The following is a 24,278-nucleotide window of genomic DNA, read 5'->3' on the forward strand; positions in this document are numbered from 1 at the left end:
GGCCTTTGCTGGGCTGTTAAGAATGCGGGCATCTCTGCCTGTGAGGGCACTGGGCCAGCTGCCCTGCCTGCATGTGTGTCTCTAGGCCTGTCCCCTGTGAGTCTGGAGCCTGGGCACTGGGAAGCAGGCATGCAGAGGGCTATGCTGGGCATGGCCCCTGACCCCTGGACTTAGCTCTCCAGACTTACATTGAGGTACTAGTTCCATTAATCCCTAGAAGCACAGCAGCTGCTGAAAGGAAGGACAAGCCCTGGGCAGAGGAGGGGCTCGTGCAGGGCTAGGTCTCAGTGTACAGTCTCCCTGACAGTTGTAGGCATGAAGCCACAGCCACTAACCTACCACCTGCAGCCTGTCAGGTGCTCATGGACCTGGGCATGAGGAGGGTGCATTGCCCTGGAACCCACTGGAACCCACTAGGGCCCTCCATGGTGAGGTGTGGGGCCCAGTGGGATCGTTACACTTCCGGCGGTAAAATGTGTCATCTGCATGCTCTTCCTGGGAGAGTCTAGCTTGGGGTAGCGCATCTTGTGGTGGCCTCTGTGTAAGGAGCTGGGGCTCAGAGGTGCTTTTACACCCTGGGCTGGCTTTCTGTCCTTGCTGACCAGTGCACAGCAGCTACAAGACTGTATGGAGAGTGGGGCTCTGGGGACAGCTCAGATTTTATGTGGATTTCATTTTGAACCTACATTTTTGCCAATCCCAGATGCTCCCACTTTTTGGCTGGGACGTTGAAACCTAAAGTGTGGTCTTTCCTGGCCTGCTAATGATGGCTTGCAGTTCCAGAAACGGTTCTGAACCTTTGTGTTAAGAAATATTTTCTTAACACATTGTACCTGTAATGTGTCTGTTAGGAGCTTGAACTGAGATGGTGAGTGATTTAGCTCAAAAGTTAGTATCTGGCTATTTTAAGTGTGACTGAACCGTCAACTCCCCCTGCTCCTGTGCTCTATTGCTCCTATATGCCATTTTCAAGTTTGTCCTACCCCCCTCTTTGAAGCCAGCCCACAAATAGTCCAGTAAGCCATCTAGTCTTTACCCAAAATTTGGTAGAGGGCCAAAGTTGCTTCTCCATTGTACAGCCAGCCAAGGTTTTCTTCCTCTCCTCACCCCTGCCTCCAACAGAGCACGGGGACTCGCTAGTTCCTCCCTGCTCCCCCTTGCAGATACCCTGGGCATGTCCAGCTCTGTTGCAGCTTGCTTGGCTGTCTCTCACGGTGCCAGCATGGCTCAGGGCCCTTTCTCATAAGGAGGCAGTGGACAGCTGTCAGTAATAAAAGTTACCTGCATTTTGTGGATTTTTCATCCTTGGTGTTCTGCCAGTTTAAAAACTACAACTGGAGAGGCCAGGATGCCCTGGTGTCTCTGAGCAGCCCTCGTGGCCCAGGACCTCCTTTCCTTTCTCTTCTGCCCCTCTCTCTTCTTCCTTCCCCTCCTTGCTCCTCTCTTTGGCTAACTGAATTTCCAAACAGCTGCAAGCAGAGCTGTTTCTCTAGTCTCCAGCACTCCAGAACCATCCCTGTGACCCTGTCACTGAACACTGATGACTGTTGGACTTGCTGGACACACTGGCCATCTGTATCCTGGGTGGTCTCTGTGGGGTGGTCAGTGGGTGCTGCCCATGGTGCTGTCGGCAGGGCTGTGTGGACCCTGCCACCGTGCCTCTGTCCTAGCTGTCTCAGCCCCTTCTCCCCAGCCTCAGAGAGGTAGGTAGCAGATCATGGTTCTGCTGCTGAGTTCCCACGTGGCTTTAGGTTGTTCACATGATGTCTCTGGGCCTTGGCTTCCTCTTGCTATTAGGAAAGTTTGGACTCAACAAGTGGTTTTCAGATGTGTTAGCAGCAGTGGGCCCCTTTTGTCAAACAGAATCTTACACAGACCTAATAAGCAGGACTCAAGGTGTACCGGGGCATCTACAGGTAATGCTGATGTGGGAAGGTGGCTGGGTGTGAATGTGGGGACATGGGACTGTTGCCACGCAGAAATGTAAGACCAGCACTGTCCCTCCTGTGATTTTCAAAGACTTCAATCTGATCTTCCTGATTTTTACATGCTGGCAATTCATTTATTGAAGTATTTATTTTGAGGGGATTGAAGGTTGGCATGCAGCTGTAAGAAATAACATAGAGAGATCCTATATACCCTTTACCCCTCAATAGTAATGTTTTACCAAACTACAGTACAATATCACAACCAGGATGTTGACACTGATACAAATACAGAATATTCCTTCATCTCCAGGTTTCCCTTATTGCCCTTTAAAGCCACACCCATCTCCCTGCTGCTCATACCCTCTCCTTAACCTGTGATGACCGCTCATCTGTTATCTGCTCTCCAGTTCCATAATTCTGTCATTTCAAGAATGTTGTCTGAATGGGACCAGACAGCCTGTGACCTTGTGGGACTGGCCTTTCTCAGTCAGCCTAATTCTCTGGGGACTCATCCCAGTTGTTGAGCGTACCAGTGGTTCGTTCTTTTTATTGCTGAGTAGTAGTCTGTGGTCTGGATGTAGCAATTAATTTTTGAAAGGAATTTTTAAACAGTCCAGGTTAAACAAACCATATTTGTGCCTAGATATGGCCTCTGGGCCACCAAGTTGCCCCTCTGGTCTGGAGGATATTAGAGGCCCCTGCATCTTGGAGGGTCTAGGATTTTGGCATCTGTGGCACTGGTCTGTCTCAGGCACACCCTCTCTTCCATTTCTGTTTCTGGCTATTCCTTGTCTGCTTTGTCCTATGCCCTCGGCTCAGCAAGCTGTGGGCTCAGACCCAGAGGTCCTGCTGGTAGGAAGTGGCGGGTGGTCCTGGCACTCTGTATGTGTGCTGGTGGCCCCATGGGTGTGTGTGTGCACGTGCGTGCCTGGCTGTGCTTGGTGGGCTGGGCACTTGGCGGTATTTGAAGGCTACTCTCTGGGAACAGAGAAGGCTTGGCAGAGGCCAGGGCAGCACAGGGAGGTGGCAGGTTTGCTCACCAAAGCCTCATCACAGGAACAGGCATTCCTCCGTCTTGATGCCCAGCTTGGGGACAGAGACCATGCTAGACCCACCTGCCCATTTGGTTCAGTCCTGAGAGCCCACAGCCAAAGCAGCCCTGCCCATCCCTAACCATAGAGGACAGGGAGAACCCAGAGACCCCCTCTTTGCCCAACCAGCCCTCAGGCCCACTAGCCAGGCCCCTTTTCTATCCCCCCCAACACACACACAAATCAGGGACTCCAGTTCCTCCATCCTGGTCCTTGGGACTCTGGTCTTGCTCCAAACTAGGCCTGAACCCCTAGGCAATACTCCATGGATGGCAAGCCTTTCCAGGCCAAATTTCTCCCTCCCCTGCCCTCTGCCCAGCTATCTAACAGGGGAATAGCAGCATCCCCTAACCCCTTTCTTTCTTCCTCTCTTCTCTCTGTCACTCTGTCTCTCTCTCTCTCTCTCTCTGTGCCACAGGGAAAGGTTTGAAACGGAACGTAACAGCCCACGTTTTGCCAAATTGCGCAAATGGCATCATGGCCTTTCTGCCCAAATCCTTAATGTTAAAAGCTAAGTCTATCGGGATTCCCCCCACTCCAGTCAGGCTGGCGTCCTTACCTCCCTCCCCTGCCCACAGATCTGGCATGTGAGCTCCACGATGATGCTTGAGAATGTAGAGCTGTGCTGGGGGCTCCTTGATAGTCAGCTGCAGTCGCTCTGCTCTGCCTGCCCCAGAGCTGACAGCTGAGGCCCAGCCCCATGCAGCTCTGTGTATACTCCACCCCACCTCACTGCAACCCTCACCAGCCCCCAAATAGCCTGAGCCTCTGCCTCCCTGCCCAGGGCCTTAGCCATAGGTCAGAGAGGACATGACAGGGTTTGCTAGCATAACACCCCAGAACCAAGGGAAACAGAAAGTGCCACTGGTCAATTTCCCACCAACCTCAGTTCCTGGGAGAGGCAGCCTGGCCTAGTGCTATCCTGGACCCAGTTGCCTATAGATCAGGGTCCTGGGGAGAGGCCAACTCCCTGACCCCACTTGCTCCCTTGTCACCCTCTGGAGCCTGGGCAACCTGGAGCAGGGCTCTGCAGAGGAGGAGGAATCACCAGGGTAGATAAGGCAGAGGCCCCTCCTGGCTGTGGTGAGACTGGGGCATGTGCTCTCCTCTCTGTGCTGTGTGCTGGCTCCCTAGTTCTCTCTCCTGTACATATAAGCATGCTTGTTCTGAAATAAAGAGGATTTGAAATGAACCAAACCAGCCCCAGTTATGCTGTGCTTGTGTGTGTGTACCGCCCAAGAGGGGCATTTCTGAGATGGGGAGAGGACAGGCACCACCAGGGAAGGGGCAGGGGCAGTGCCCTCTGGGGCTGGGACCTGGGACCTGGGGCAGCTCGGCTGCTGCCAATTTCTTGCTTCAAGGGCCCCACTCAGGCTGCAGAGCTCAGGCAGGGTGAATGGTGGGTGGGGGTGGGTGCTGAGGCTTGGTGGGGAGCTATAGCCTCCCAAGGGGCAGTGCATGATGGCGGGGAACCCAGATGCCCCCTGCCTCTCCTGCTACACCAATCACAACCACCCGGCCAAACCATCCATCCCTTCCCATCAGAAATCACCCCACCCCCCAGCATTCTTTAAACCTTTCTCCAAGAAGGTGCTGCTCATGCTCAGTCCTGGTCCAGCAGGTGAGAAAAGGGGCTTGGGCAGACATGCCTGGCCTGAAGAGCAGCTCACAGGGGAACTGCTGGGTTCCTCCGTGGGCCATGGCCATGGCTCAGGGGAGAGAAGTAGAAGATGGGCCTGGTATAGTCTTGCTGAGGCAGCAAGAGGGCAGAAAAACTCCCCAGCCCTTGTCGACAGCCTCCAACCACCTGGGGCCTTGTCCAGCCCTAGGCATTTAGGAAGACCATGCTGGCAGGCTCATGTCCTCCCCACCCACCTGTCTGCCCATCAGATTTTGGGAACCACAGGCTGAGAACATGAGAGCGATGGCATTTAGCAAATAAAGGCAGATGCCAAGGCCATCTCTCAGGGCTTCTCCTGCAGCTGAACTGGGCCAGAGCCTTGCTCCCACTCTCACTGCTTGGGTATAGGCTTTCTTTCTGCCTCCAGCGACCTTGACAATTCTGTCTGAAGGACTGGCCAGGGAGATTGCTCTGTCTTGCCCACTACCCTGTGGTGTGCCCCCAAAGTCCCCTACTCACCTGTTCTACCTTGGCTTCCCATCTCTTCCGACCTCTTGCAGCATGACTCCAGGGCCAAGGCCAGGGACTGGTGGGGCAGGCTGGCTGGAGGACCAACAGGGGAGGGTGAGTGTATGTGCTCTTGCCTACATCCAGGCATCGTGGAACACAACCATATTTGGCTGACCTTTTATTGAGGATTTGCAAGTCCCAAGGGTAGGGCCAGGGGCTGCTACCTAGACAGTGGATGTCCTAACACTGGCAGGGGACCTGAGCCAATTAATCAGAGTTTATGGGTGGCCTTGCAGCCTCCTGGCCCCAGCCCCTGAACTGTTGTAGTCCTCTTGAAGCCCTGGAAGGTTCTTGTTTGCTTTGCAGCCTGCCTTTTCCAGTGACCCCAGGCCCCTGCACACAGACCTTGGATGGCCCCAGTGCAAGGGTCCACACAAAGCCCTCTGGAGTAAACAGGAGAGATGTCCTCATTCAGCATTCCGTGTCTATGGGCATTAGTCAGGGCACCATGCCTGGCTGCTGGGGGTGCCAAAGGAATCAGAAAGGGCTGATGTGGCTGTGAGTGACCATGGTGCAAGGCTGACCATATGAGGTCCAGAGACATGCAGTGCTCTGACTGGAGGATCAGGGACAGCTTCCTGGAAGAAGGAGTCTGTGTGTTTGATTTTCAAGGACAGTAAAGATGGGGGCATGTGCAGTTAGGGAAGACTGGACAGGTACTCTAAGCAGAAGGAGCAGAGGTGCTGGTGAGAAGAAAGGGGGTCTCAGAATCCCAAGTGGATCAGTTTGGCTGGGATGGAGGGAAGGCAGAGGATGTTGTGGTTAGTAGTGCAGAGCTGGAATGCCAGGGGAGGGTACTTTGTGCTCTGAAGGCAGTGTGCAGCCAGCAGCGCTTGCAGGACATCACTCACTCTGTAGTCCTGGGGATCGCTGCACACCATTCTCGAGTTTGTCCTCTGCATAGACGGTGATGTCAGCAGGGCGTCTGGAGGTGTGCAGTGCAGCACAGTGATGCAGTCAGTGCTGCCCCGAACAACAGTCACCAGGCTACAAGATGGAATGCCAGCTAGGTGGTGGCAGCTGGACAATTTTAAGACCTGTCACCTGACTGGTGTCCTGTCATCACCCAGTTAACAAAGATCTTCATATTCCATTCTCTCAACCAATAAAAATAGTATCATAACCCCAATAATGGTGACCATCCCCCAGCGTGATCAATCGCAACACCTCCAACCATCACCAGTGGTTCTAGCCTGAGCCCAGTGACCACCCCACAACGCAGCATCACCACCAGTACCACCCTCACCCTCTGCATATGTAACAACACTGCCATCCACCAAGCCCTGCCATTCCCTCCACCGAGGGCCACCACCACAGAGCAGAGGTAAAGGCTTGGCACATTCCCCCTGATGGCAGCTGGGTTGAGGGAAGAGATGGCTGAAAGGGGACAGTAGCCAGGCTATCTGAGGCTGTTTTGCCTCTGGCCACATCCTCCCCATGCAGTGTGAGCTTTTGAATATAGGGGGTTTGGTTTAATTTTTATTTAGGTGTTTGAGGTGCTTTATGACTGAGGTGGGAGACAGCTATATCCAAGACCAGGCTGGGTGATCTCATGAGCACTGTCTTTAGGACTGAAGCCAATACCTTCCCTGCAGTGCTTGCTCTCTGGTACCTCTTCTTGGGCTTTCTGGGGACTCATGGGACTTCAGGCAGGAACTGACTGGACAAGAATACAAGACCCTCCAGGATGCCATCCAACACCATGCCCAACTCCCCTAGGCCCTGGCTGCTTGGTGTCTGCAGTGGTCCCCAGTAGGAGGTCACTCAGCAAGAACCCCAAGCAGCAGGCTCACATGCATGTCCTTTGTCCTGGCACTGCAGTTGACCATGAATTTTCCTAGGGTCTAGGTCCTGCTCCAACCTGACCCCCCAGAACCCAGGGTACATTTGGAGCACTGCCTGGGAGAGCACCAGGTAAGCTGGTCTGACAGGACTGGAGCAAAGGAGACAGGCACAGCCAGCTTCCTATTTGCCCTGCAGAATACTGTCCCCAGCCCAGATGTTTTCTGGGGCAGTGTCCTGAGCAGTGTCCTCAGTTCCTAGAAGCCCATGGAAGACAGGGTCAGGGAGAATTGCAAAGGAAACCTTGTGTCCTGTGCCAGCCTGGGTCTTCCAGGCTACTCCTGCCCATGCCAAGAGGAGGGTCTGAGTAGCCAGCTTAGCAGTATGGCTTCAGGGCCTGCAGCTGCTTGTCTGAGGCAGCTGCTCGGTAGGCATGGCTTCTAGAAGCCAGGTTCTTTCATACAAGGTGGGTGAGCAGCCTCATGGAAGGGCCGTGGCAAGGTGCTGCTGCAGGCCAGAGAGCTGGGCTGCCTGAGGCCTCCTCTCTGATCCACTAAGCTGGGAAAGGGCTGAACAGGACATGGCCACAACCCTTGTCCATCCTGGATGTTCCCCACACAGTCACAGAGAAGAATGGTGCTCCCTCCCATGGGGCAGTCAACTCACAACCTTGCCACATCTCCAGCTCTCTTCCTCCCCAACCCTCTCACACTTTCATGCCTTTCTCTACCACACACCCTTGCTGGATGGAGGACAGCAATTTGGCAATGCTTTGGTAAACAACTCATGGTCCATGTGCATTCCTATTGGGAACAGACCTCTGTAGTTTTGCTACTCAGACCTGAGTGGCCTTGCTATTCAAAGTGGGTCCACAGACAAGCAGCATCCATATCATCTGGGAGCTTAGAAATGTAGACTCTCAGCCCCAGACCTATTACTGAACCAGAAGCTGCATTTTTAACAAGATTCCCAGGCAACTTCATGTGCATATTAAAGTCTGAGAAGAGGTATAGTGATTACCTTCACACCTTTCTGTCACTTGGCAGCTGTGTGATGTTTTAGCAGAGATTCAGTCTCTCTGGACCTCAGGTTCCTCATCTCTGAAATGAAATCATGATAGCAACAGCCCAGGAGGTTGAAAAGGCCAAATGCAGTAATGGAGTAATACTTATACAGCCATGTAATACAAAGCCTGCCATATGGTAAGCAGTCATAGAGGGAGATTATTATTCCAATTCTTCCAAAGAATACTGCTTTTTGTTGGGGAAAGGTTCTACTTGGACTGATCACAAGAAGTTTCTTTCTCCCTCCAGAAGTTTCTTCCTTCCACCACTTGAGGTAGAAGGTAAGGCTTCAAATCCAAATGCACCACAGTCAGACCCTGCTGTCAATACTGATATGTTCTAGGAGCTTGAGCACTTGAATTCCCTCAGTCTCCATTCTCTCATTATTAATAGAGTCAATAATACCCACCTCAGAGGTTGTGTGAGGAATTAAAGACACATGCCTGGCACATTGTCTATAAGAGGTCAATAAATGACTTACATTTATTTAGACAGGGAAGTTATTTATCCTGCTACTGTTGTAGCAAGTACAAATCTTAGTCCAATGACCCAAATAAGCAAAGAATGTGCATTTATTTGCTTTCCTATAATTTAATTCGTATTCTTTGCCCTATTTTGCAGGTGGCACTAATCTAATCCCACCCCTCAGGCTCTGATGCTCTTCTCCTGTGGGGGGAAGAGGCACTTAGAGAGTGCCAGAAGGGGTGGGGTGGGACACATGGGAACCTGGTTTTTGGTCATGGTCCATGTGTGCTGGCATCTGCTGGGATATCCCTATCCCGCCTGGTCACACTGGTCCACACTGGCAGAGCAGTCACTTCTCTGGTTCGCAATTACAGGGCCTTTCAGATGAGTACGTACTCAGAGCCATGTCCATGTGACTCCTGGGTGTGTGGGAAACCCTCTACAGCACCCAGGCCACATGATGGGAGTTCAGGATTCTGTTTCAGGTCTGTCTGTCCCTTTACTATGGGTATGGAGACCCAGGAGTCCTGCTACTTCCCCAGAGTTAACCCAGAAAACGGGTGCAGCTACCCCTAATCTTGAATCCCCCATGCTATGTTGTCCCGTTGCTGGCTCAGATCCCCTTGTTCTGTCTGGCATGGTAGATCAAATGTATTGTCAGCACCCTGAGTCCTTTGCAGCCAAAAGCCAGGCTCTCACCACTCTAGAGCCTAAGCCCATGACATTCAAATATCTTCCTCTGTTTTTTTCATTGTTATCACCCCTTCTCAAAGGCAGTACAAGCCTCTGGATAAATGGAAAAGGGCAAAAGCGAAAGGAAAACAGGATAGGGGAGGAACCTTGATTGATAATCAACTTTTCTACCACACTGTTCTTATAATACATACTGAGAAAGAAAAATTAGGAAGTACACAGAAATGGTGGGGCGGGGGTGGGAAGGAATCTTGCCAGGCTTGAAATATTGCGGTGATCCTTTCTATGGTCTGAACCCTTCCCTCTTGGAGTGCTAGGAGGTCTCTTTTCCTGAGCCTGGGGTCACGCCTTCTGGAAGATCCTGCTCTGTTTACAGTATGGATAGTGCCTTCCACCCAGCCTGCCTCTGCTGTGGCTACCACCCCCATGCAGAGGGGCCCCCTTGACCTGTTGTCTTTCTCGGTCCGCCTCATCAGCACCCCTATTGAGCATGCTCCAGTGTGCACCAGCCAGGCCGCCACCCCGCTGCTGCCCGCTTCTGCCCAGCCGCCCACTGCTGCCTCTCCCAGCGCAGCCTCGCCACCCCTGATCGCAGCCACTGCCTGTGCCGCCACCTCTGCCGCAGCCCCTGCCTCAAGCCCTGCGGACAGTCCAAGGTAACTGGCCTGCAGGTGCCGGTCCTGACCACGGAAAAGGCCTCGCCTGGGCCATCTGTCAGCACCTGTGTCTGGCCCTCAGGAAGTCTCATCCAAGGTGGTTAGGACCCCAGGGCTCTGGAGAAACCAAGCCTAGCACTACTTGGTGCTGAGAGCGAACACAAGGGCAAGTGTGTTTCAGGGGAGCGCACTGTGTGTGGCTGAAGACAGAGTTAGAGATCAGGGGCACATGTGCTGAGAGAGGAAAAAGTCACACACACACACACACACACACACACTCAGTATCTCAGTAGAGACTGTGTGGAAAGTGTGTTCTTGAGACTGGGATCAGGGAGAATGAAAGTTATCCCTTTGGCCCAGGAAGACAAGGAAGGCTCTGCGGAAGAGGGAACATTGACCTAGGCACAGAGGGCAGGTCAGATTTGGTCAGATATTTAGTTAACTTTGCTCACGTCCTGTACCCTCTCTTCTCTTGATGGAGGAGCATGCTAATGCCAGAAGCACCTGGTGTACGGGGATTTAAATCTCTGCTCCACCACTTACTATCTGTAACCTTCAGAAAGTGACTTAGCTTCTCCCAACATCAGTTTCCTAATCTGCTAAGACGTTTATCTAAAAGTCTACTGTTTAGGGTTGGAATAGAAAAGGTATATGCAAAACACCTAGCACATAAAATGCCCTTGAGTATTGTGAGTTACTACATTCCAGTCCGACCTCCTGGATACCCAGCAAAGGAGGGGGGCATTGAAAGGAGTACAGGGAGGTACAGGAAGGCAGAGGGGCAGGCTGGATGGGTCATTCTGGAACAGCCAGGCAGTGCAACAGGCTGGACGGGCCCAGCTCTTTCTGGATTGCATGGAATTGTCAGATGGTGTTGGGGTCAGAGTCAGCTCTCAGTGTTTTGCTGGGAAAGACATGCCTCTCTGGGTCAGGATTTACATGTGCCTGGTTCAGCCTGAGACAGGACAAAGGATGAGCAGAGCGGTGGGCAGGCCTATGTGTTGGGCCCCCGACCCCCCGACCCCCCGGCTTCACAATGACCCAGGTGGTGCTGTGTGCAGGATTTCCCCAGCCCAACCCAAACCTCCAGGGGAAGCCCAGCCTGGGCCCCCAGGGCTTGTTTTATCCCAGCTTCCTGGGGGTTACTTAACAAGCTGCTTCCTCTCTGCACACCAGAATCTCTTCAGATAAGAGCACTAAGAAGAAACTGTAGGAGGGTAGAAATGTTCCTGTTGTTGAGTGGCAAGTTTGGGCGGGGAGCTCTGTACACTAGTGCTCTGCTCAAAAGTAGGCACTAGCACCATGCTCCAGGCCTCAGTGTCCTGGGGCCCTTGGGACTCCCTCAGCAGGGCAAACCCTTCCTTCACTTTGTCTTGCAAAGAGAGATGAGGCCCAGGTGGAGGTCAGAGAGGGACCTGGAGGGGCTACTTCGATAGAGCTGCTGCAGAAGGGAGCAGAGGACCACATTCGGGGCCCAGTTACCTCCCCTTCTTGTACAGGGGCTGGGATGGAGCTAGAGGGAGTCAGGGGAGGCAAATGGACACCCCAGCCTTTCATTGGTGCATGGCCTCAGAATTCTTACTGGATGTCTTAAGCCTCCACTTCCTCCATCAACACCGATCCCTAACACAGGACCATAGCTCCTGGGATGTTGGGAAGCATCTTCCACTGGTGGGAGAGTCTAGCTAAGATGGGGCCTTCTACCCTTGGCTGTCTCCCACCACAGTGAAAGCTGGGCACCCCTTGGACACTGCCTCTTCCTTTCCATTTAGGCCCCACTCCTCTGGGGTTTATCAGAGAAGGGCAGGCAGCCCAGGGAGGGTAGACAATGGCCTCACTCAACCAGAAATGTGGCAACCTGGCAGGGCAAGCTTGTACACCACCTCCAGGTCTGGGAGACTTTCTGTCTGAGGCTCATTCTACCTCCAACCTGTCTGGGGCAGTCCTGCACACTCTTCTGGATCTACTCAGGAGCTTGGCAGTGGCTTTTTAGCTCAGGGCTGCCTCCTCCTAGGGCCCCAAGGAGGAAGGTACTCCATCAGCCTACGACTCTGACCAGCACAGGTGTGCAGGCCCTGGGCCCGTGCGGAACAGGTGGAAGGGCGGCAGGAAGCCATGGCTGGGGGACACCCTATTTCCAGGGGCTAGCTGATCCAGCACCCCCATCCACAGCCCATTTGCCCTTGGTGTGGTCAGCTGGTCCCTGCTGGGATGTGAAAGGAGCAGAGAGAAACCAGGGACCTGTTCATCTCATTCTTAGAAAACTAAGATGTTCATTAGTTTTAAATTGACAAAGAAAACTGGGCAGAGAGGGTTTCACAGACTAACTAGAAAATATTAGGTCAGACAGAGTTAAACAGGCTGCTTAACTCCAGGAGTTCTTGGAGCCTTTAACTCTCCAAGAGGAGAGGCTAAAGACAGCATTTCCGGAGGGCAATGAACTGGGACTCTTTTTTCACCATCTCTTTGGTCCCATGGTCCCTGGGTCACAAGTGGGAACAAGCTGCCTTAGGCCTCTTGGCAGCTGACCCAGTAGGAAGAGGGCAAGAGAAGCCTGTGTGTGTGTGTGTGTGTGTGTGTGTTTGCCTGTCCCCTGGCTTCCCATGAGTACTTCCTGGAGCACTTTCACCCATAAACCAGAGCCTTTACTGTTTCCTCCAGCAACAGTAGTAGAAAGGAGGAGGAGGAGTGGGAGGCCCAGTGGGCTGAGACTGGGGTGCCCAGAAGGTCTGAAGGTTGAGGGAGTGGGTTAGCTCTGGCTACCTCTGTCTCTTTCCTCTCTCCTGCCCCTGCCCGTGCCATCCCCAGCCCCAGCAGTCTCTCCCCATGGGGGTGGAGGGTTCTCCATGGGTCTTCCTGTTCAGCTGGTGGCTTTCCCTGCTCTCTTCTAAGGCAGCGGCACCAGCAATGGACTTTTTTTCTCAAGGTGTCTCTGCTGCTCTAATCAAACTCACAAAGACTCAGCACCCAAGGAGGAGCTTCGTCCCTCCAAGACCATCATGGTCTTTCCTTTACAGCTCTGGCAGCTCCCCAGGATCACCTCTCTCAGGCTTCTTCCTCTCAGAGGCTCCTGAAGATAGGGAGCCAACCTGCCAGGGCTGCAGGCCCCAGGGCCTGGGTGGGGCTGTCCTTCTGGCTACTAACTCTTGCCTCCTTGATTCTAGGCCCCAGGCCTCTGCCTACAGGCCCGCAGCAGCAACCTCTCCAGCACCCGTTGCCCACACATACTGTGAGGCCTCAGCTGCCCCTGCACCCAAGCCCCGGGTTGTCACCACCGCCAGCATCCGGCCTTCTGTCTACCAGCCAGGTGAGAGGCAGGAGAGGTACGGAAGGCTGTCAGGCAGTGTATAGGCTCCATAGGTTGAATCCAAGGCCATGTCCACAGTAGGACGGTGGTCAGCAAGGCTCTAGTAATGAGGCTCAGCCCTCCTTCCCCTAATTCTGGGCCAGAATTCCATGGAGCCTGCTTCTGGCCCTGGGGAGACAGGTGGGCAATGCCAGGCAGGGTTAGAGACTCGCAGCTCTTAGGAAGAGGAGGTTCTTGGCTGGGGATTTCCAGGCTCAAGATGAGGGAAGAGAGGGTTTAGAGGGGAGGAGCTTGTTTCTCCAGGAGTCTAGGTTTGGCTCGAGCTGGAGGACAGGCAGCTATAACAAAAATGAGTTATAAAAAAGTTCAAAAAAACTTTGAACAGACCTACTGCATCACAGTGTGACACTGGGCAAGCTACTCAGCCTGACAGGTCTTTGATTTCCTCAGCTGAGGCAGGATAACTGGAGGCATGGAGAGCATACGTGACAGGGAACAGAATGGCCATTGCAGGGCCTGACTGTGGCTGGGCTCACTGGCTGTCTGGTCCCCATTCTCATCACTGCCTGGGGCCCCCTTGCAGGGACGAGGGCTCAGCCCCATGTCTCCTGCTTTCCTAGGCAAAGTTGGGCCTGCTCCCCAGAGCCTAAAGGCAATTTACATTCCTCCTTGCTCCCCACCTTCCCCTGCCTGTTCCTGCTCAATGAATCTAAGAGCTCTTTAGCAGGTATATTCCTAGGCTGGAGAAGGTCCTATGTGCCCTGATCTATAGGATGTGCTCACAGAAGGGCTCCTGGCATCCAGGCCCTGAGTGCTGACATCAATCCCCTTCTTCCCACTGGATTCTGACTCTGAATCCCAGGAGGGCAGGGCTGTGGCAGATTTTCTACACTGTATCCTCAGCACCTGACTCAGGCCTGGCACAGAGGAGATGCTCAGCAAAGGTAGTGAGTGAAGAAACAAATAAAGGAGTGAATGCTGTTGAGGGGGTACATGGGAATGAAGAGGGGAGGGGCTGTCAGCTGTGCACTCTGGGAGCCAGACACACAGGGGTAATGGATCACCAGGGTGACACAGTGGAACCCTGGTGCCAGTTGCATGGATGGGAGAGACAGGAATCTAGGTGGGCACACATATTTCATTTAACACATTATACTTTCAACATATTTCTCTTTATAGCCATCTTGAATGTGGAAAGCAATAATGATTTTCCACTTGCAGTAGAAACCAAGCTGCTCTTTCCCTTCAAATTATTATACACACAAACCATTTTTGCATTTGGCAAAACTGATGAAGTGAGGAAGTTAATGACTTGTTTGGGAAAGAATAAGGTAGTTAATGCTAAGAGGACAGAGAGGGAGCTTCTCTATGTCATGCAAGAGAGGCAGAGTTGGTCAAGTAGCAATGGGGTAAAGAACAGCAAAGTGTGGACTCAGCAGACTATCCTGTTGAGGAAATGAGAGACCCCCCAGTAAGTACTACTGTAGCTGGAGAGTGGGGATGACAAGTCAGGTAAGTGAGAAGAGGCCTTGCTTGGGGAAGGCTGCTTTATGTGTAGAGCAGCGGGGCCACAGCCAGCCGGTTTTATAAAGCTCTCAACGGTGTTGAGTGAGGGCAGCAGAAGCAGCGTTGGCATCAGACCAACTCCCCTGCCCACGGCCCGCTATGCTCTCTGAGGCAAGTACTCATCTCCCCTGCCTGAATTCCCTCTTTTGAAAAATGGGCATGATACTCTGTACACGTCGTGTTCTGTGGACGAAATTAAGGCCCCAGCACAGTGCTTGGCACCCAGAAGGTGCCCTTCACTGCCCCTTCAGAGGCAGGGACACAAAATTCTGAGGTTAAAAATCCACAGGATTAGGGAGCAATTTGGAGCTGGCTGCAATGGTGAGAAATCTCAGCGGGCGCTGGAGGAAGTGGCTGCTTTGCAGAGATGGGGAACACCGGAGGGAGGGTGGAAGGGATTCTGGATGAGTAGTGGCGGGTAGAGGTGAGGCTCTGTCGCGGCAAAAGTAAGGCATTTCCGACCCAGCCAGGACAGGGCTCCCTCCCGGCAGGTCCTTTGGGACACCTTCCGGGGCGTACCCCGGGCCTCGGCGCCCCCGCGCCAGCACGCTGCTGTCTGCAGGCCAGCCAGGGGGCCACACGGCCTGATCTGCACGGCGCCCCTTTCCTCCTCTTTCCCGGCCCGAGCCCAGGCGGGCGAGTCGCGCCGGAGCCTTGGGGCCGCCGGCCCCCGCCGCGTTCCCAGGCCGAGCAGACGTTAACTCATTCCTGCCCGGAGGGAAGGTGGCGGCCCAGGGGCGCGCCAGAGCCAGCCTGCCACCACCCTCCTTCCCACGGAGGCCGGCTGCCGGGTGGGGCCCGGGGCTGCTGCCCGGCAGCCCAAGGAGAAGCGGGGGACTTAGGCCCGAGCCCCCTCCCCTTCTCTGCGGACCCCGGCCCGGGAGAGGGGGAGGAGCCGGCGCGCGGCCCGGGAGAGCCTCGGCCCAGCTCGGCCCGGGCCGCAGCTCCCGCATGGGTCCCTCAGGGCCGAGGGTGGCGTTCGCAGCCCGGATCTTATCGCTGGCGCCGGCGCTGGGCGGCCGCTCCCCTGAGCACCTGGGGCCCGGGAGGGGGCCGGGCGGCGGCGGCGCGAAGGCCCGGGCCAGGGCGGAGAGCCCTGCGCGGGCGGAGGGAGAACACGTCGGCCCGCGGGCCGGGCGCTCGCGGGGAGCCAGGCCGGACCTGGAATGAGTCAGAAATCACCTTGTTTAATTACACATTCCCGAGGCCGCCGAGTGCGATAGGGGCCTTTTGAACTTGCCAATTAGAGATGAAGTATCACCTTCTAATTTGGACAGGCTTAACTCCGTCAAGCAGAAATGGCAACAGCCCCGGGCTCTGATGGGATACGGAGTCTCCTGGCGTGTCGGGGGTGGCGCGGCAAGGCAGGCTGAAGGGCTCGGAGGGAAGGGGACCATGACACAGCTGCTCCCTGCGCCCCGAACCTCACCCACCGGTGCAGGGGGACGTGGTGGGGGAGAGGAGCTGCTGGCCGGCGCCTTTGGGAAGGAAGGTCCCTAGCTCTGCGCGGGTGTAGCCCTGAGCAAGGAAGCAGTTTACAGGGATCCAGATTGGACATGCCTTTGACCTGCTGAGACCTCCGTGTGGTGCTGGTGCGGGCTTTGTAAACGGGGTGGATCAGGGAGTCTGGAAGGCTTTCCTGAAGAGGGAAGAGAATGCCTGACAGGCAGAGGGATAGGGTGGGTGAAGCGGGCAAAGTGGGCAAGGGCGCGATTTAGAAGTGGCGTGCAAAATAATGTTTTGCTGCCTAGGGAGTGATGAAGCAGAGGATCTGGAGTCGAATCTGACTGCCTGAGCTCCAGTTTGACCTTGATAGTTCACCTGCCCTTAACTTGCAGGTACTCTGGTAAACCCTCTAAAGCTCATACCTCATCTGTAAAGTGTACTTAAAAACATCATGGGCCTCATCGGATTGCAGCAAGTATTACATGAAATAATGCACATAAAGGACCTGGCTTGTGGAAGCAGTCAGTACTTGGTAGCCACTGTCCAATAAAAATAAATTTTCCAGTAGCCGCATTTTTAAAAAACTAAGAGGAAGCAGGTGAAATCAGTTTTAATATATTTTTTTAACTCGGTGTACTCAAAACATCATTTCAATATACAATCAATACAAAAATTATTAATGAGATATTTTACATTCTTGTGCTAAGTGTTTGGTATCTGGTGTGTATTTCACACTTAGAGCATTACCAATTTGGACTAGCCACATTTCAAGAGCTTAACAGCCATACAGAGCTATGTGTTGGACAGCACAGGTTTAGGGCTTTTGTTCTTAATCCCTTTTAGAAGAGATCTTCCACATTATGAAAAATTTAAAAAGGAAACAAAAAACCTTGTGCAGAACCCAGTTATATATAACCCAGTGGGATGAAGCTGTTCTTCCTGGTTCCCCCTACCTGATGACATTCCTTGCATACCCCTGCCCCCAGCATTTTGGGACCCTCTGCTCTGGGCACTTGGGATCTCTGCAAAGTCATGAGGGACGTGACAGCACCTCAAACTTGGGGTTCCCAATTTTACAAAGTTCATGTACCATGTCACTCCAGTAGGTCCCCACCACTCCCTGTGGGGCAAGCAAGGGTGTTACACATTCCACCACTGGTGAGTAGATTTAGTCCCAGATTATCTGACTTCAGTGTCACATCTCCTATCCCCTCACACCCCTCCATCATCCCACAGTCTCCTTGTGTGGTGTTGCCCCAGGTGACCATCAGACTGTCAGGATGAGCTGAGAGTTCATCCCCATCGTGGGCCTCAGGTGCCATTGTCGCCACCATCCTCACTAACATTTAGTGACACCTACACCCTGCCAGGTACTCAGCTAAGCACTTTACATTTACCTCCCCAAATCCTCATAACCCTGTGAGGTACTAAGAATTATTATTGCCATTTTTAGACAAGGGAATTCAGGCCCAGAGATGTTAGGGGACTTGCCAAAGGACACAACCAGGATGTACCACCTGCCAGCACTGGGCCATTTGTGTCACCCAGCTCTCAAGGGCCAGCCAGCTGGGAGGAGAAGGTGCAGAGTTGGAGCAGCAGGCCACAGGCCACCCAAGGTGGTGTTGGGGAGCCAGGTGGGAGAGACTAGACACCAGGCCGAGAACTTTAGCCTGAGAAAGACCTTCCTTTCCAGCCTGGAGCCTGATGGGGGCTGCCTCAGCTCCCCTCAGCGAAGTGTGTCCACTGTGCTGCACCTCTGCCAGGCTCTGGAATGGAGGGAGGCTGTCCTAACATGCTTTCCAGGTGGGAGGGATGAGGCCTCTTTCCAGTGGAGCAGACTGTGAGCTGAAGTGAGCCTTCTGAAATCTCCCTTGCTGGAAGAGGAGGCTGACTAGCCCATGTGTGCAGGATGCAGCTGGGTCTGCCCTGACTGGCTGCACAGTGGAGGCAGCAGATCTTAGAAGCCCGGGTTTTGAGGGCCCAGGCCTCAGAGGGCTTTGGCTGAGCAGCTGCAATGCTCCTTTGTGTTATTGCCCCCAAAAGGTCTTCCCATCTCAGTGAGCTAGAGAAGGGGCTTCCAGAAGTGGGCAGTTCATTCTTTTCCTGCACTCTGACTTCCCTGGTAACCTCCTCACAGTCACTTGCACACACTCTCAGTTTCTACCAAAGTGATGTAGGGCAGCACAGGTGCCCCAGAAGCAGCCACAGGCCAGGGGACAGCTAGATCTGGGCTGTGTCACCCCAGCATCTCTGCCCGGGCTCCCTCTGAATGACTCCTTTAAGACTCCCCTACATCCCCCCCTAATTAAACCAAAATGGAGTCTCTCCCCTGACCCTCCATACAAATCAAGTCAAGCTGTTTTCAAGAAAATGATAGAAACTAAACCCGAAACCTGAGCCTGAAAGCCTGGCTGTGCTGTCATCTGCTTTGTCCTGAACGCTGGACCAGGTCCAGGTTCAGCAAATGCATGCAATGGAGGCATTTCAGATGTCAAATCACTGGGCAGAGTACAACCAAAAGCATCTTCCAGTTAAGGCCAAGCTGACCCACTCCCACCCTTTTCCCTGGCCCTGGTGGGTGGGGGTGGGGAGACCCAGATGTGAGCTCCGCCCAGCATCTCCTGCCCTCACTCCCTGTCTTCTGCAGGTCTCGGGCAGCAAGGCCTGGCTGAGCTCCACCCTACACAGCTGCAGATATTTATAGCTGTATCCCTTTCCCAGCCCTGTCCAAGCTCCTGAGGGCTCTGCCCAGATTGCCCTTTATCTCCCTTAGCTCCTTGCTGCAAAGACAAATCGAGGGTATCAAGAGGTTCAGGGACGTGTCTCCTGTGAAAATTGAATTATTCTGCTCTAATGTTAAAGTTGCCTTTTACAGTTCTCTGGCAAGGGGTGGGGAAGTTGGGGGAGATGGACTCCTGACACCTTTTTCTTTGGGTGTTTTTGGCTTGCAGTGCCTGCATCTACTTACAGCCCATCCCCAGGGGCCAATTACAGTCCAGCTCCCTACAACCCCTCACCTGCCCCTGCCTACACCCCCTCGCCTGCTCCTACCTACTCCTCTTCCCCAGCACAAGCCTATTCCCCCTCACCAGCCCCAAGCTATAACCCTGCACCCTCAGTGGCCTATAGTGGGGGCCCTGCAGAGTCTGCCAGCCGGCCCCCATGGGTGACAGATGACAGCTTCTCCCAGAAGTTTGCTCCTGGCAAGAGCACAACCTCCATCAGCAAGCAGACTCTGCCCCGAGGAGCCCCTGCCTACACCCCGACGGGTCTCCAGGTGTCCCCACTGGCCAGGGGCACCGTCCAGAGGGCCGAGCGCTTCCCAGCCAGCAGCCGGACTCCACTCTGTGGCCACTGCAACAACGTCATCCGGTATGGTCCAGCTGTGCCCAGTGCTGGGGTGCTGGCAGGACCAGGCTTCGGGCTCCTTGCCCTCTGGGCTCTGTGGTGGGGCAGAGGGAGTGGGGGGCAGGTATAGGGGGAAGGCCGAATGCAGCGCAGCCTGTGTCCCTCTCTGGCTCACTGTCTGGTCTGACTCTCTCTGAGCTTTAGCTTCCATACCCGTGTGATACCCACTTCCCTGGGAAGTTGGGAAGATTCCATGAGGTAAGTGGGTGAAGCTCCCAGCACAGTGCTCCGTGCCAGGACCTCCCCCTTGGGCTAAGGCCGGGTTCTGGGAATCACAGGTCTTGTCAGTAGGTTTATTGGGCATGTTGCAAGCCAGCTGACAGTGCTAGTTTTGACCCAGCTTTCCTGTAGGGCTGCTTCTGGGTCTTTCCATAGACAGGCCTGTGATGCTCAGAACTTTGGTGGCCAACCACCACACTGAAATGAAAAGTCATTTCATGCTTAGAAGTCAGGGAACATGGGTGGTGCTTGTTTGAATATAGAATGTTTATAGTATGTGTGTGTCAGTGGAGAGTATGAGCTTATGTGTATGAGAAATACACTTAAGTAAAAATAAAATAATATGCATTGGAGAAGAATTAGAAAATTCATAAGTAAAAATTAAAATATAAAACATTTCCTCATTGTCCCACTATTCTGACTAGGAATCTGGAAGTAGACTACCCAGATTTGTGTACTTGATCTATCATATTAGCCCTATGGCCTTGAACAATTTACCTAACCTCTCTGTGCCTCAGTTTCCTTATCTGAAAATGGGTACCGTAATCTACTTTCCAGGATTGTTGGAAGAATGAAACAAGTTAATAAATTCAAATTTCTTCTTGACGAGTGCCAGGCACAGAGTAAGCACTTAATAAATGTTAGCCAGTGGCACCACAATCGTTACTCTAGTTAATATAATTATCAGTAGTCAACTGAATGGATATTCTGTAATACACTTACCCAGTCAGTCCCTACTGCTGGTGTTTGAATGCTTCGCCATGTCTCTTTACTGTAAGTGATGCAACAGAGAACATTTGTTTTCATGGAGTTTTACCTGAATTTCACATTGTTTCATTAGAAAAGTCACCAAAGTCAGGGTTATTAGGTCAAAGCATGAATATTGTTAGGGGTCTTGAAATAGCTGATCTCTGGCTTGTGAGGCTGCTTTGGAAGGTGCTATTCTCTGCTTCCCCAGGGGTCCCTTTCTGGTAGCCATGGGCCGCTCCTGGCACCCAGAAGAGTTCAACTGTGCCTACTGCAAGACCTCCCTGGCAGACATGTGCTTTGTAGAGGAGCAGAACAATGTTTACTGTGAGCGGTGTTATGAACAGTTCTTTGCCCCCGTCTGTGCCAAGTGCAACACCAAAATCATGGGGGTAAGTGGGCAGCATCCCTCTCCTCTGACTTCATGCCTTCCCCACCCAGTCTGTGGGGTCCCATTAGGGAGCCAAGAAGTTGCTGCTAACAGGAGAGAGCAACTCATTTCTCTCCTAGAAGGAGATTTGCCACCAATGAACTAGAGAGCAAATGAACTTGACATAAGAGATGATTTCATGCCTGGGCCACACAGCTTGAACTAGTGGTAAAACTTCTGCAAAGCAAGTTGTTGTATCGTAGTCTGCCCTCACTGTGCATGCACCTACATGTGGCCTTGACCCTTGATGCCCCTTTGGTAAAACGGTGGGAACAAACAGTACCCCCCTCCCAGATTTGAAGGGTGGGTTAAGCATCACAGCTTTCGTAAGCACAGAAAGAACCTGGCACCCCACAAGTGCTGCATAAGCAGGAACCCCTTCTCTGCCACCCCTGGGTCTTTTCTTGGCACATCCAAGGCCAGCTTCCTGAGCTCCCCTGCCCTGCTCACTAATGGGATGCTCCAGCAACAGCTGGGACCTGGGGGGAAGAAGGGGCCTGGTTCCTTCTCTGCCCTAGACCATTGCATGCTGAGCTGAGGCTCTTGCCCCCAGGAAGTGATGCATGCCCTGAGACAGACATGGCACACCACCTGCTTCGTCTGTGCGGCCTGCAAGAAGCCCTTCGGGAACAGCCTTTTCCACATGGAAGATGGGGAGCCCTACTGCGAGAAAGGTAGGACCACTATGTGCAGGGAGGCCCCACAGTCTGGAAAAAGGGGGCAGGCACAGGGAACTCCAGCCTGTCTGTTCACTTGAACCATCAGGAGGTTCCAAACGGCAGAATCATGCTTCCTAAGGGAGGTGGCTGGGGGTGGTGTCTAGAGCTTCTTTTTTACACATTCAGTTCCTGCTCCCTTCCCTGCCTGTACCAGATATGTGGAACACAGGCAGCATCGTGTAACCACTTGGGACACCTTTCAGATGACTTTGATTTGGAGACAACATGTAGTCTGAGAAGGCTTTGGCTCTGGACTTGGTCCGAGGGTCTGTTGCAGGCCCCACCTCAATCTAGCTTTGTAACCCCTGGGTAAGTTACTGAACATCTCTGAGCCTCACTGTCCCCATCTATAAAAAGGGGGTAATAAACACCTGCCTCACAGAGTTGAGGTAACGATTAAACTAGAGAAAGTGGGTAGAGCCCCAAATACATCCTTTTCCCTGCTCCTTTGATGTTCCTTTGGAGTCCTATAATCTCCCTGTCTGAATCAGAGTGTCTCTGTCCGCCAAAATGCTGTATGTTATCTGAACACTTGAAGTAAATTATTGTGAATTCTGAAGACAGTGCCCTCGGCAGAGAGCTGGGTGGCCTGGCTAACTAGCCACTCACTCCCTCATAGCCTGCCTCCTTCAGAAAAGGATGTGGGGCAGCTTCCACCAAAGGTAATATGGACATGGGAGTTCAAACCATAGAACTAGAAGATCAACACCAAGTAGGAAGGGGAAAAGCCAGCGGGTGATTATGAAGACTAATGGAGCAGCAATGACTAGGTAGAAAATTTGAGGGCACAGAGAGAAACACAGTAAGTGAGTTTACTTTAAAATTGGAAAGGGGAAAACTTCCGGGTTTCTCCATGGGAAAAGCAAAACAAAATGAAACATTTTTCCCTTGACAATAAACTGTGAAAGAAATGTCTTGGGTTCTTAGATACTGGTGAATTCTCTTTCCAGCTCTGACAGGAGCTGACTGACTCAGTCACTGGGTCACTCAGTGCCTCAGTTTCCACACCCATAAAGGGAGAATACAACACCTGTCCTTTCCCTTCCCATGTGCACATGGTGATGGTTTACAGTTAATAAAAGTGCTGCTGTGCTAGTACAAATTGATGTATTAATAGACTAGAAGCACTGTAACTTTCATAATTTGTGATAAGCCACATTTGTGTTTGAGGCTTGCAAAAGAGTGATAGAGTTCCACTGTGGCCATTGCCTCCTCCATGACAACCCCACAAAAAAAGCTGATAGACATTTGGGTTGCTTCTGCTTCTTGCTATTGTGAATAGTGCTGCTGTGAACACGGGTGTGCCCGTATCTCCTCAAGATCCTGTGTTCAGTTCTTTTTGGTATATGCCCAGAGTGGGATTGCTGGGTCGTGTGGTAGGTCTATTTTTTATTTTTTTGAGGAAACTCCATACTGTTTCCACAGTGGTTGCACCAATTTACAATCCCACCAAGAGTGCCCAGTGTCCACGTTTCTTTACATCTTTGCCCATGCCTGTTATTTTCCAGTTTTTTGATAGCAGCCATCCTAATAAGTGTGAGATGGTATCTCACTGTGGTATCTCATCATCATTTTATCAACAACTTAGAAGACACAGAAGGGAGGCTTGTCAAATCTTAGGATGCCAAATCTTGTCCAATGGGAGGATCTAGAATAAAAAAGATTCCTGTTAGCTGCAATGATGAGCTGACACTTTTGTATACGATATCTTATACAATAAGAGAGGTGGGAGGTTGAGGCCCTCTCATATGGACCTCCCCAGACATAGTACAGCATCACAGTCACCTACGGAACTGTAAAGATATAGAGAAGATAAGTTCCCAGATCAACAGAAACAGAATTTCATGGGGTGCCCTCCCGCCAGATGATTCTGATGTTCAGCTGGGTTTGGAAATCCAAGTGTGGTGCTAGGACCAGCAGCAATCAGCATGACCTGGGAACTTGTTAGGAATGCAGATCTTTGGGCCCTAATCCAGATCTTCTGAATCAGAAACTCTGAGGAGTGTGGTCCAGTAATCTGTTTTAATGACCCCTCCAGATGATTCTAGCATTGGAGAACCACTGCTCTAGAAAAACACTAAGCCCTTTTTCAACACACAGTATCTATGATTTGATGGATGGGAATCCTTTTACAATAGCAATAAAATCCATTAAATACAGGGTATGAATTCAACTTGGGGCTTAAGAGACTTAGTCAAAGAAAATTATAAAGACCTATTAGGAGAAATAAAGGAAGAAATAAATAAATGAGGAATTAGATTATGCTCCTGATGGGAAAGACCCATGCATAAACTTAATTCAATACCAATTAGTCTCCTTTTGTAGAACAAATGGGGAAAAATACCAGTTTTTTAAAAAGTGTACAAGGGTCAGACCTGTGCTACCAAATTTTAAAACAAACCGACAATTCTCCAGGTCATACAGAATCAAATTTTTTTAAAACAGAAAAATCAATGGGTAGGCAAGACTAGACATTCCAAAAATAAATTCAAGCCATTTTAAGAGCTTAATCTGTGAAAAACCATAGGTTGCACAACAGGAAAAGGAATCACTGTTTAAGAAGATT

At 52.2% G+C, this 24,278-nt stretch overlaps 1 protein-coding gene across 8 annotated transcripts in view; it reads left to right on the plus strand.

The window, feature by feature from the left end:
* Positions 1–24,278, plus strand: part of LDB3 (LIM domain binding 3) — a 57,073-nt gene that overhangs the window by 22,651 nt on the left and 10,144 nt on the right. For 3 of the 8 annotated variants that reach the window (XM_017673211.3, XM_017673212.3, XM_017673213.3), the window contains 5 exons: positions 9,691–9,870; positions 13,035–13,177; positions 19,141–19,561; positions 20,775–20,955; positions 21,547–21,667. In XM_017673211.3, coding sequence (XP_017528700.1) covers positions 9,691–9,870; positions 13,035–13,177; positions 19,141–19,561; positions 20,775–20,955; positions 21,547–21,667 — 1,046 coding nt within the window. Of the gene's footprint in view, positions 1–3,437; positions 4,217–9,690; positions 9,871–13,034; positions 13,178–19,140; positions 19,562–20,774; positions 20,956–21,546; positions 21,668–24,278 lie in introns of those variants that run through there. The other 5 variants (XM_017673214.3, XM_017673215.3, XM_017673216.3 and 2 more) reach the window with 2 other exon arrangements.

This window comes from Manis javanica, chromosome 7 (genome assembly GCF_040802235.1).
Source record: "Manis javanica isolate MJ-LG chromosome 7, MJ_LKY, whole genome shotgun sequence".
Taxonomy (NCBI): Eukaryota; Metazoa; Chordata; class Mammalia; order Pholidota; family Manidae; genus Manis; species Manis javanica.